Source organism: Lithobates pipiens, unplaced genomic scaffold (genome assembly GCF_037356315.1).
Source record: "Lithobates pipiens isolate NorthernLeopardFrog02 unplaced genomic scaffold, aLitPip1_a1.2 Scaffold_18, whole genome shotgun sequence".
Lineage (NCBI taxonomy): Eukaryota > Metazoa > Chordata > Amphibia > Anura > Ranidae > Lithobates > Lithobates pipiens.
The window spans coordinates 194,990,509-195,003,386 of NW_027507758.1; the positions used below are offsets into that span (position 1 = coordinate 194,990,509).

Genomic DNA, 12,878 nt, shown 5'->3' on the forward strand with positions numbered 1-12,878 from the left:
CTGGCTGACCCTCTTCTTTCCTTCCTCTCTCTTCTTACCTCTCTCTTTTTTCTTCTTTCCTTTCCTCCTTCTCTTTTCTTTTTTTATTAAATTTATGTTGATCTGGTTATTGTTGCTAACTATAAGATGTTCGGACAGAACATATATCTCTATGCTGACATGATACTTGTAGAAATGTATACAGGGGTTCCCTTTCTCCCTCCCCCACCCTACCCTTCCCAATTTCCTCTCTCCCCCTTTTCTTTTTTTTTTTCCCTCTCTCCCATCTGTTCCTTACAACATGCATCTTTCTCCCTGTACAGGTCATTCCAAACGCTATAAATTAAAGTAGCTTGATGGGATAGCTTGCAACCGGTCAGAGATGTATTTTTTGACTATACAGTGAGTGGCTTGGTGGGGCGGGGGGGGGGAGGGAAAATGGTATTATGTTTTATGGCTATGTTAATTGGCACTCCTGCCAAATGCATTTTACGTTGAGTTTGCTTTTCCTGTCAATGCCATTTACTGGCAGGAGAAAATTGCCTGTTTTATACTGGATGCCAGTAAAAAGAATGACAGTTGGCAACACTGGTAAGGGATCACAATGAGGCTCACAATGATTACCACTTCAGTCTTACAACGCAGAGCAACTAGATACCCAACATGTCACGCTTTAAAATTTCACACTACAGCACTTAAAAATCCCCATAGGCGACACTTACATTTTTTTTAATAGGTTACCTGTTTAGAGTTAGAGAGGTCTAGTGCTAGAATGATTGCTTTTTCTGTAACGTTTGTGGCAATACCTTACATGTGTGTTGCGAACACTGTTTAGATATGTGTGTGACTTACGCATTCTGCGCATGAGTACAAAGGCATTTCAGATTTTTCTTGAATTTTTCTTTTTACGCCTGTCAGTTTCTTTTTTTTATATCAATTATTCCTATTACTAGAAATGTAAACATCCCTTGTAATAGAAATACGAAGTGGCGGACCTGCCATTAGGCCTGCCGCCCCCTCTCTCCAGCCACCCCCCCATATGCAGTGGATATATTCATGCACAGCATAAATCTACCCACGGCCGCCCTCTATATATGTGTCCGACTCCTTTCGGGTCACCAGGCATATGAATTATAATGGCCAGGTTTTTTTATTTTTTTTTGAAGAACCTTATTAGAGCCATAGTCTCTAATAGGCTTCAAAATACGGTGGACTCGGGACGCAGAGCATTGCGTCTGTAGCCCACCTAGGTGTGTTGCCAAAACATCAGGTGATCCTATTGGATGTCTAGAGGAGTGGAGCGGAGAGGAGACACTGTGGAAGCGGCTCCAGGAGAAGACACCGGAGCAGCTTTCCACGAGCCCGACACACTGGAAGATGGCCACATCCAACCTCTCACTGCCCACATTCAGGGTAAGGTCAGTGGGTGGTGGGGGTGTGTGTGTTAGTGCCAAGCTGTGGGGGGAGTGGCATTCCCTCCCGCCACTTGTGAAAGTGTTCCAACGGCTCATGAGCCGCTCAGAATGTTTTCCTTAAAACAATTTTTTTTTTAAATACCGGGGTTATGACTGATGACTATAACCCTGGTAAACCACTTCAAAGCCACAACCACAACCTATATATACGTATTATGGTATCATGGTCTTGAAGTGGTTACAGTAAGTCCACCTTTAGATCTAATGATCAGTGAACAGGGCAAAAAAAAAGTGCCTGAAAACTTTGTAGCTTACTCATAAAGATAAGCACTTTCATGCATACCTATAGAAAACAGACCTTTTAACCAGTATGATCAGCATTAGAATTAACAAATCATACATGATCATCAATATGCACTGTATATATTCTGGTACACTGTACATTGAAATTTGAAAGATCAAATAATATGGCAATTGTTTCAATATGGAAGCAAGAATAATTTTAGGCAGGCCATAGATTATGCAAATGTTCCTTCCTTTAACCACAGGTGCAAGGAAAGAAAATTGCTTGATTTCCCCCATCCGCAGGGTCAGTGTTGATGGGGGAATCCCTCCCACAGTGCTACTGTGTTTTGCTGTAGGGAAGCTAGGGAGCCTTCCTCACTATGATCCCTGCCCCCAGCAATACATTTTAAATTGAAAAAAGTGTAAATTTAATGCTTAAAGGTATTACCTCTCAAATTGATCATGGCACCCCTTCTGACAATACCTTTATCTGCCTTCCTAGAAAGCTATTGATAGATTTGTTCAAGCATCAACATTTCGTAGTCTGAATTTTTCTTTGATTTGAATGCTGGTCCACTGTAGCAGAATCATGTATATCAAAATGCTTGTGAAGAAACATTTATTTTAGTGGCTGTTTCTATATGTGTTTTCCCATATACTCTAGATCAGTACCCTGCTGATGACTGACCAACCAGTGTAAATAATCACCACCCTCACATTACATCCATCATTCTCATACTGACACCAGAATTATTCCTAGACAGATTTTGTGAGAGTGATTTGGCATATTCACCTGACTGATATTACACCCAAACTGATCTTCAACTTGACTGCTGTATCCCTATTACACTGATCTTTAGGCACTGCATCCAACTTTGACATCTCCTTTTATAAGCTTGTGGGTGGGGCTTATGCACCCTAGTGGGCACAAGTGGAACTTCACTCACTGATGCCTAGAAGGAAGCTGCAACTGCACTGTTAACTTAAAGTGATTGTAAACCTTTGTGTTTTATTTTCTTTAACTAATAACCATGCCATACTTACCTCCACTCTTCAGCTCGTTTTGCACAGAGTGGCCCCAATTGTCCTTTTCTGGGGTCCCTCGGTGGCTTTCGTGGCTCCTCCTCGCATCAGATAACCCGGGTTAGAATCGCTCTCCCAGGTTACCTTGTGGGCACGCTCCTGAGTCCAGCATTTGCATCCGTAGACACAAATGCCGGACTCAGCCCCACCCCCCATGTCATTGGATTTGATTGACGGCACTGGGAGCTAATGGCTACGGTGCTCCCAATCTATCCAATCAAGAGCCAGGACCCCGTGCAGAGAGGGAGAGCGTGTCTCTGCCGAAGGAAATACAGGGTTCAGGTAAGTAAAATTGGGGGGGGGGGGGGGGTATATGGTCACTGCCAGAATTTTTTTCACCTTAATGAAAACACGAGGGTTTACAACCCCTTTAATGTAATCCATGGCTGCCTGCATTATACTGATAACACTTGAACATTTTAGACACACTTTCCGTTAAAGAACACCACTTCTCAGTTGTGCAGCATTTAGGGACTGATACTGCTGAGCCTGTACTGGTTTTCACCAATCCATGTCAACTCTCTTCCAGTGACTAGTCCCATGGTTGATATGGGATATAGGAAACACTCCCTCTCTCTCCAACCTTGGTGCTTGCTCTCTCCCAGGGTTCCTCTGTGACTCTATTCTTCCATGGCTTCAGGCTGGGTTCCTAGGCACTCTGTGCCTAGTTCAAGTACCAAAAACTGGGGAATCGGATGCTAGTGGAGGTGCCAAGTGCATAACTCACTCCACTACCAGTGTGACTGTCACCTCTGCCATGTCACCCGTCTGCTGGCTGAATGGTTGCCTTGCACAGATACTGTAGTCCTTAGGAACAACACATTAACTTCCTCTGGACAGTACTCTGTGTTTTGGACCCATGTTCGATGTCTTCCTCTAACTCTGTCCCCTTGCTGTGTTGCAAGCCCTGTTCTTTTGATATGTTGGGAATGCATCCCTTTAAGAAACTTCAGATCAAGCAAAGCAAGTAAACAAGAGACGCCAAACTGTCTATAGTGTAGCACAGTTTATTCATAGCAACATAAAATGCAATGGATAGACATTCTGGTTGACAGGCATGGCACAACCAAGGGAAAGTCCAATCCACCATGGAGCCGCTGGCTGCAACAGCCAAAATGGCAGGGCTCAAGTCCTGCGGGAACTCACGGGAACGGAGTTCCTGTACTTTTTCCACAACAGGAACTCAGTTCCCATTAGCAGCCATGTTCTGCAAGACTTTGAAGTATGCAAGCTGTATGGCAGGTGCTACACCAGCATCCGCCGGCACAGCTCGCAATAGTAAGTGCCGCACACCTGACCATTCAGGCATTGCTAGTAGGGGGACCCATGACAGCTTCCGCTTCGATCTACCTGTCAATCACCGCTAGCTGACAGGTAGATCAGGTCCCTGCTACTAAGAGATTGTATTTAGTCAGACCTCTCGTGATGCGCTCCTCCCTGCCGGCCCCTCCTGATTTTCTGTCTCCTCATCCTCCCCCCTTGTCCTGCATACTTGCTCTGTGTGTCCCACTGAATCTCCCCCTCCTCTATCTTCAGTGCCATATGATGAGAGAACCCAGAGGAGGAGCACAGCTATTCTGCTCACAGGACATGCAGGGAGAGAGGTGAGCTGAGGGAGGAACATCAGTTTGGGGTGGTAAGCTGAGCACAATACCTGGCAAAGTTTAATGCCAGGAGGGAAGTTTATGTGGAAATAGCTTAGATTGGAATAGCAGCGAGTGTGTGTTGGAGCCCTGCAGAGTTTGCAGCCCCCCAAGCTAACATACGTCTCCTAAGCAGGAACACATCACTATCTCCCCAAGCATTCTGTCCAGATAATGTGCAGTTAATTTATGACCTTTCCATTTAACCCTGTGTTATCCAAACTCTGTTCAATGAAAAGTGTAAACTCACCACATAAACACTCTATATACAAAATAAAATTCCTCAATAAAGATCAGAGCACGATGTTCACATTTGCATGGAAGCACAATTGAATGAATGCTGATTATTCGGAGAATTACCGTATTTATGTTTATTGAGAATTGTTTTTTTTTTATGTACTAACAGTTAAGCTTCATACACACAATACGAAAATTGGATGAAAAATACTACTTTTGAAGTGTTTGTGCATATGAGCATATAATTTTTTATTTATTTTTGGTGGGGGAAGTGGATCTTGGGTGGGAGTTCCCACACTTTTTTCCCCAGGACTTTACCCCTGCAAAATGGGATACAGTGCAGGTAACTGGATGAACAAGGAGCCGCCACAAGGGAAGAGCCATCAGGAGAGCTGTCAAACCCCAAAATTCTGCAGGCAAATAGGAACACATTTTGGAAGCTAAACCATGCCTCTCATCAGCCTAACAGTGGAATCTCCAAACTACAGCCCTCCAGCTGTTGCAGAACTACATGCCCCATGAGGCACTGTAAAACTCTGACATTCACAGACATGACTAAGCATGATGGGATTTGTAGTTCCTGAACACTTGGCTCCTGGCTGGTTTAACGAGCTATGCTAGGAAAAACAAGTGCTTACAAAAGAGTCAAGTTAATTCCTTGTAGGTCCCTGCCTACAAGCTGTTGGACCCAACCCATCATTAACCCCATGCCTACCAGGCGCAGCAGTTATACTGCGGCAACATGGCTAGGCTGCGCGAATCGTCGTCATGGTATGTTGGTACAATAGACTGCCACTAGCCTGCTCGCCCACGGAGTATGAACAGATGATCTGTCATCTCCCCTGCACAGTCCCATCCCCCCTTCAGTTAGAACACGTACTAGGACAAACTTAACCCCTGCACTGGCCCCTAGTGGTTAACCCTTTCACTGCCAGTGCCATTTTCACAGTAATCAATGCAATTTTATAGCATTGATTGCTGTAAAAAAGCCAGTGGTCCCAAAAATGTGTCAAAATTGTCCATGTTGTCGCAGTCCCGATAAAAATGATCGTCACCATTACTAGTAAAAAAAATAAATGAATGAGAAAGCCATAAAACTATTTTGTAGACGCTATAACTTTTGCACAAACCAATCAAACGCTTATTGCGATTTTTTTTAATCAAAAATTTGTAGAAGAATACGTATCGGCCTAAACTGAGAAAAAAAAATATTTTTATATATTTTTTGGGGATATTTATCATAGCAAAAAGTAAAAAATATTGTGTTTTTTCAAAATTGTCGCTTTTGTTTATAGCGCAAAAAATATAAACCGCAGATGAGATCAAATACCACCAAAAGAAAGCTCTATTTGTGGGGGAAAAAAAGGAGGTCAATTTTGTTTGGGTGCTACGTTGCACGACCGCGCAATTGTCAGTTAAAATGATGCAGTGCCAAATCGCAAAAAGTGCTCTGGTCAGGAAGGGAGTAAAACCCTCCAGGGCTGAAGTGGTTAAAAGGCCCTGTAATGATGTAGGGGTCAGCAAAACTAACCACAGTGCACAGTGGTGGACCCGCACTATTGGATGCTGAAAATTAAAAAAAAAAAAAAAAGTCTGCTTCTAAAGCCTGTTTATACTTGTGCTACAGAGGGAAGAGAAAAATTCTATAATACAGTGGGGGTTATTTACGAAAGGCAAATCCACTTTGCACTGAAAGTGCACTTGGAAGTGCAGTCGCTCTAAATCTAAGGGGTAGATCTGAAATGAGTGGAAGCTCTGCAGATTTTATCATCCAATCATTTGCAAGCTAAAATGCTGTTTTTTATTTTCCTTGCATATTCCCCTCGGATCTACAGCGACTGCACTTCAAAGTGCACAGTGAATTTTCCTTTAGTAAATAACTCCCATAGTAATGAAAAGCATAGTTACACTTTACATGAAAAAGAAAATGGCTTAAAAAAAGTTACAAACTTACTTTCTGTATATTTTACTAACTTATATCTCTTTTGTTTTAGGAATATTTTGCACCATTTCTTTGTGTACTTATGCAGCAAGTGTCTCCTATGATCTGAATCGCTTGCCACAATTTATTTATGGGCTTCCAAGTGATGTGGAACACGGATACAGCTGGTCTTTGTTTTGTGCCTGGTGTAGTTTGGGCTTAATAGTGGCAGCTGGATGCCTCTGCACTGCCTATCCATTTATCAGAAGGACCAAGATTTTGCATCTAAAGTTTGCCAGAGACTCCTGTGTATGACTGAGACAAGTTATAACTTTCCTGCCATTTTCAAGACACCCTGTGCACTACAAAACTGATCAAACCTGAAAAAAACTATGTTGGAAGCACAAATACTGTAAGCTTAAACGATTCAAGGAAGATATAGCTTCCTGCTATGTACAAATAAATAGTTAATGACCCCAGTGGCCTTCATTGCTCCACTGTTGGTTCTGCCCTTGAGTCATTTTGCCTGCCTCGTGCACTACTGGAAACTATCCACTGGAATGTAACTTGGTTGGAATTATAAACTAGAATTGGTCATTTGTTTAGGAACAAAGTAAAAGGAAATATCCACAAAAACTGACACAGCCTTCCAAAGCATGGAAATACTGTGAAATCAAGTGCTTTAAGAATCCATTATTTATGCAACATGTTTATGTGCGTCACTGACAGATTTGTCAACATGCAAACTTTGCTGAGTTAAAAAAACAAAAAACTTCCATCTATAGTATGCTTCTATTTTCTCTTGTTTTTGCTTGTCACCATTTTACAGAAAATAAAAAAAGACATGTTTTGAGAAACAGACCTTCAGGAGTTACAGTGCTATGTTGTTAATCTCATGCTTGGAAAATTTTACATTCAAGCTGTTTCAAAGCCTTTTGAGCTCCTGTTCAATTATTATAACCATTTTGCATCGTATCACATCTGATGTGATTTCTTAAACGGTCATTCCTGCTGTGCCATAGAAAGCGCTTATAAAATACAGTGAAACTAATGACTTTTTTTTGTATATTGCCCATCACCAATTTTGTTATTTTCCTCATATACCGTAAGTAGTGTATTTTTATAACTTCTGATTCCAATGACATCATTATATTCATGCACATTGCAGCAAAAATCTCACTGGATGTGTCTTTATAATACACATTTTAGTAATATGCTAACCAGGGGACCTACACAAATATGGGGATTAAAATTGATACATTAAATATGAAAATCTCGACACTTTACTGACCCCTTTCACACTGCCAGCTTGTTTCAGGCGCTACAGCGCTAAAAATGGCACGTATATAGCACCTGAAAAAATCGTCTCTTTTCACTCCAGTGGCTTTCACACTGGAATGGTGCGCTGGCAGGGCGTCACAAAAATGCTGCGATACTGCCAGCAAAACGCCGGTCCGGCGGCATTTTGCAGGCAGATTTAACCTCTTTTCAGCCGCTAGCGGGGGGGGGGGGGGGTTAAAACAGACTTACTGGCCGAATGACCAGATGAAAATAGATGAAAGAAAGCCTAAAAAAGAAAACGAATGCAGCCATCACATCTAAAAATTGATAAGCTGCTATATTATAAATAGTTGTTTTTTATAACCTTAGTGTATGGTTGATTTGAAGTGGGATATTGATTCCGGGGATGAGATATATATATATATACATATACATATATATATATATATAATTTTTTTTACTTCTTTAGGAGGTACCTGATAAAACACCTTTGGGATGAATTAGAGCGGAGACTGCGAGCCAGGCCTTCTTGTCCATCAGCAGTGCCTGACCTCACAATTGCGCTTCTGGAAGAATGGTCAAACATTCCCATAGACACACTCCTAAACTTTGTGGACGGCCTTCCCAGAAGAGTTGAAGCTGTTATAGCTGCAAAGGGTGGGCCAAATCAATATTGAACCCTACAGACTAAGGCACCATGAAAGTGCAGGTAAAGACAGGTGTCCAAATACTTTTGGCAATATAGTGTATAATGGTTTTTAGTTTATGCTCATGGAGCCTTTTTTAAAGTGTAACTAAACACGAAACCTTTTTCCTCCCCCTAGTTTTGGCTAGAGTGGAGAGGAAATAGAACACCTGTCAGTTTTTTATTTGTGCCCCAATTAGGGAGATTCACTCCATTTGTCCTGTTTAAAGAAAATTCCAAATTTTAGGTTGACACTAGAACAGTAATAGAGGGGAAAATCATCCAATGGGTATGATGGTTCTTGTGACTCTGGGGACATGCTCTGGGGAAATCACTTTGAAGGGATTTCTTCTCACTTCATGTTTTGACTATGGGACAGGAATTGAAGGGAAATCTCCTCTATGGGATGGGACATAGATGGCAAAAAAAATAAAACGGATGGGACTATAACCCTCCCTTACTGTATCCAAAATGTAAACAACACAGTTTTTCCTTTCCTGTTTCGCTTTAAGTTTATGGTGCTCCATGTCCAGCATTTACTTGTTTCTGCCTATGTTCTTTTATTATTATACAGCGTTTATATATAGCACAATTACAGTATAAGGGGAGAAAGTACAAATACAATACAGTTTGATACAAAAGAAATATGAGGGCCCTGCTCGTGAAGATTACATTGAAGAAGGGAGGGGAAGGCGATACGAAATATAAAAGCTGTGGGGGATGAGCTGATGGAGATGGTTAACATACAGATATTGGGTGGAGGCAGGGTAGGCTTTTTCTAAAGAAAAACAAATATATAAATCTCCACCAGGTGGTCAATAGTAAGCAAGCCCCTCCAGGTGGATGATGCAAGGTCCTTGGAACCGGGAAACACCAGGAAGAGCCAACAGAGGCAGCAGACTACCTGTGCATATCACATGGATGAGAACCACCGTTAACAGCAAGGAAGTGTTATAGGCCCACAAGATGGCCTTGATGATGTCATGGGATGCAAATGGATGTGGTTACGTGTTTTGGGGGTTGGCCCCTTTGTCAAACTTTTTTTAATAAATGCCACACTTCAGTGGTGGTGCTTTTCTCTCCTCCTTTTTGTTATTACATGGTTTGCTATGGTTAGATAGCTGCATCAGACTGTCAGTTTATGAATGAATGGAATCTCTATACAGATTTGATGCATTCAAGTAAAGTGATACAGTCCCTTTCTCTGTCTCAAAAAAAAAAAAAAAAAAATATTATATATATATATCTATCTATATATCTATATATCTATATATATATATATATATATATATCCGTTTAGACCTCTGATATCTCACCAAAGACACCCCCCCCCCCCCTAAAAAAATAAAAAATTTAATTTTTTAAATATAACTGAAAAAAAACACAACCCTAGTAAGACCCAGTGACTTTTTTGGGGGGTGACAAACACCCCCAGGTCCGCCTGCACCCAGCCTCTCCACGGTGATGGCTCCCCCCTCCATGGCAACGATCTCCCCCCGCAGTCACCCCTCCTCGGCTACCTTGGGAGAAGTAGGAAGACCATAGCGAATATTAAGTCGCTATTGTCACAAGTGGGTGGTTTCGGGGTGCAATGCTCTGCTCCCCGAGCCCAACACTTTTCAAACCAATTAGAGCCTTGGGATCTAATCATGTGGCTTGAAAAAAAAAAAAACTCATACAAATGTATGAGTCCAGCACTCTGCAGGGGAGCGGCGCCCCTAATGGACCGTCCGCTTCTGGTAAGACCCCTTTCACATAGAACGGACTCTGTCAAGCAGATCTGCCTGCTCAGTGGGGGATCGGTCTGCTGATCCCCGCTGAGCAGGTGGATGACGAGTCTGTGTCCGCTCTGCCAATGCAGAGCTGACACAGAAACAGCTCGCTGTTCTCTATGGTGCGGTCAGATGGAAAGGGACCGCCTGTCCATTTCCATCGGATACCATCCGATCTGCTAGATGGATGGGGAATGGAATCCCCATCCCTCTGTTTTTAGCGGACTGGATAACATGCAGGCGGGTGTAAACAGGCACGTCCATTTACATCAGCCTCTACTGTGAGAACAATGGGTGGTCCGACTGGGCCCGCCTGAAAAACGGGCAGGCAGACCCGATCGGTGTAAAAAGGCCTAAGGCTTTGTTTACACAGGGCATACACAGCGTACCTTTACAGGGATGCACAGATGTTCCGTGCATCTCTATGCAGGCAGTCCCATTGATGTAATTTGTGATGTAGCAACTGCTGGAACAGAGCCGTCGTTCCCAATTTTACATCCATGTAGGTCCACATGAATGTCCCTGAGCTCACACTGTCTGCGTTCGAGGTCATGTATCCACACGTATGTCAGATTGTGAACAGCAGCACTGCCTGTGCAGCCGTTGCATCCTTGACATAAATGGGACAGCCTGTACGTGGATGCACAGAACACCTGCGGGTAAACATGGCCCTCCATGGGCACACATTTTAGTATGCCACATGTGAACGATGCTTTAGTACTAATTTAGCAGGAATTTTGTAAGTTACGTTGTGTTTATGTGCAATATTAATGAGTTTCGTGTATTTTTTGTGAAAATAGCAATATAATGAACATTTGCACAATTATTGCAGGGCCCAAATAATCAGTAGCACTTTTTTTCATTCTACAGGTCATGTACTTTTAGAAAATGTCTAATTTGAGGGGTCTTTTCAGATTCTGAAAGCTGTAAGTGAAAAATGGCAAACTCCGGATTTAAGAGTAGGAGTAAATTGTTATTTACAGTTTTGCATACCTTCAGTTTCACCATTTCACAAAAAGGTGAAATTTTAAATGTACAAATATTTGTTATTTATTAACTCAATACAGTTTTAACTTTTATATTTACTAAGAATTTAGTAGGAATTTTGTACATTTTGCCATGTATGAATTAATTATTAATGATTTTAGTGCATTTTTAGCAAAAATATTGCTTTGGTAAACATTTGCGCAAATATCGTGGGGCCTTAAAAATCAATAGCACCTTTATATTCTACTGGTAATATGCTTTCAGAAAATATATGGTTTCTTTCACAAATTCTGAAAGCTGGAAGTGAAAAAAAAATCTCTAGATTTTTTAGAGACATTTTTGGGCACGTTTCACCATTTTGCAAAAAGGCGCAATTAAAGATTTACAAATATTTGTTATTTAATTTAATAACTATTTAATAACTCCATACAGGTTAAGCTTTTATATTTAGTAGGGATTTAGCAGGAATTTTGAAAAAATTGCTGTGTTTTTATCTGCTAATGGTTTGATAAACATTTGCGCAAATACCGCGGGGTCTAAAAAAAATCTGTAGTACCTTCTTTTTATTCTAGAGGCATATGCTTTCTGAAAATATATAGTTTTGGGGGTCTATCACTTATTCTGAAAGCTGTAAGGGAAAAATTAAAACCTTCAGATTTTTCGAGAAATTTGGATACAGTAGTTACATTTTGTGTACATTCGATTTTCACAATTTTTCAAAAAGGCGCAATGTAAAAATTAATTTTTTTTGTTATTTATTAACTCCATACAGGTTAAGCTTTTATATTTAGTAGAAATTTAGCAGGGGTTTTGTAAAATTTGCTGTGTTTTTATCTGCTAATAATGGTTTTAGTGTATTTTATGCAAATATATTGGTTTGTGCAAATATCGCAGGGTCTAAAAAATCTGTAGCGCCTTTTTATTCTAATGATTATGTGTTTTCAGAAACTATGTAAGCTATAAGTGAAAAACAAAAAAGCTAAGGAAAAATTGCAAAAATTATCTGGCCACCTAAGTGTACAAAATGAAGCACAGGGCCTAGCATCAAAAGTTAAGGGCAGGTTTGACTGGAGCAAGCCCTCCTCCTTAAAATGGTATAGGGACACCACGTATTCACTGCAACCCTGCAGCAATTGACAAACTGTACAAACAAATGGCAACCACTCCAACCTATAACTAGTCTTTACAGCAAGGACCACATGGAAGGGAAATGCACATGAAAAAACAAACAAAACTCCCAGCTCACTTACTAGCTAGCCTGCAACAAAACCACATTGACCATGTCTAACAGTTAACGGTAAAAACAAAGTTATTCGTTCAGTGGATAAGAGTAGGAGGCTTTGGGAGTTGAGGACAATGTTGGGAGGGATGGATTCTGGTGGGGGTGGAGGAGATAGAAGCTAGAAAGACATGGGTGCAGAGGTGATGGCTGGCATAGGGAAGGAGGAGACTGAGAAGGCACCGGGCAAACATTGTGTCCCCCCCCGCTCTGAGACATATAATAAATAGAAGCTAGGCTCAAAATAAGTTTACTGCAGCAGATCAGACAGCAATTATTTTGCTTGGTTGCCACTTGCCAGAGGTTACAGA

At 41.4% G+C, this 12,878-nt stretch overlaps 1 protein-coding gene across 2 annotated transcripts in view; it reads left to right on the plus strand.

The window, feature by feature from the left end:
• Nucleotides 1-9,611, plus strand: part of TMEM178A (transmembrane protein 178A) — a 266,270-nt gene extending 256,659 nt beyond the window's left edge. For both annotated transcript variants that reach the window (XM_077486495.1, XM_077486494.1), the window contains one exon: nucleotides 6,637-9,611. In XM_077486495.1, the coding sequence (XP_077342621.1) occupies nucleotides 6,637-6,878 (242 nt within the window). In that variant the 3' untranslated portion in view covers nucleotides 6,879-9,611. The remainder of the gene's footprint in view (nucleotides 1-6,636) is intronic.
• Nucleotides 9,612-12,878: the final 3,267 nt, after the last annotated feature.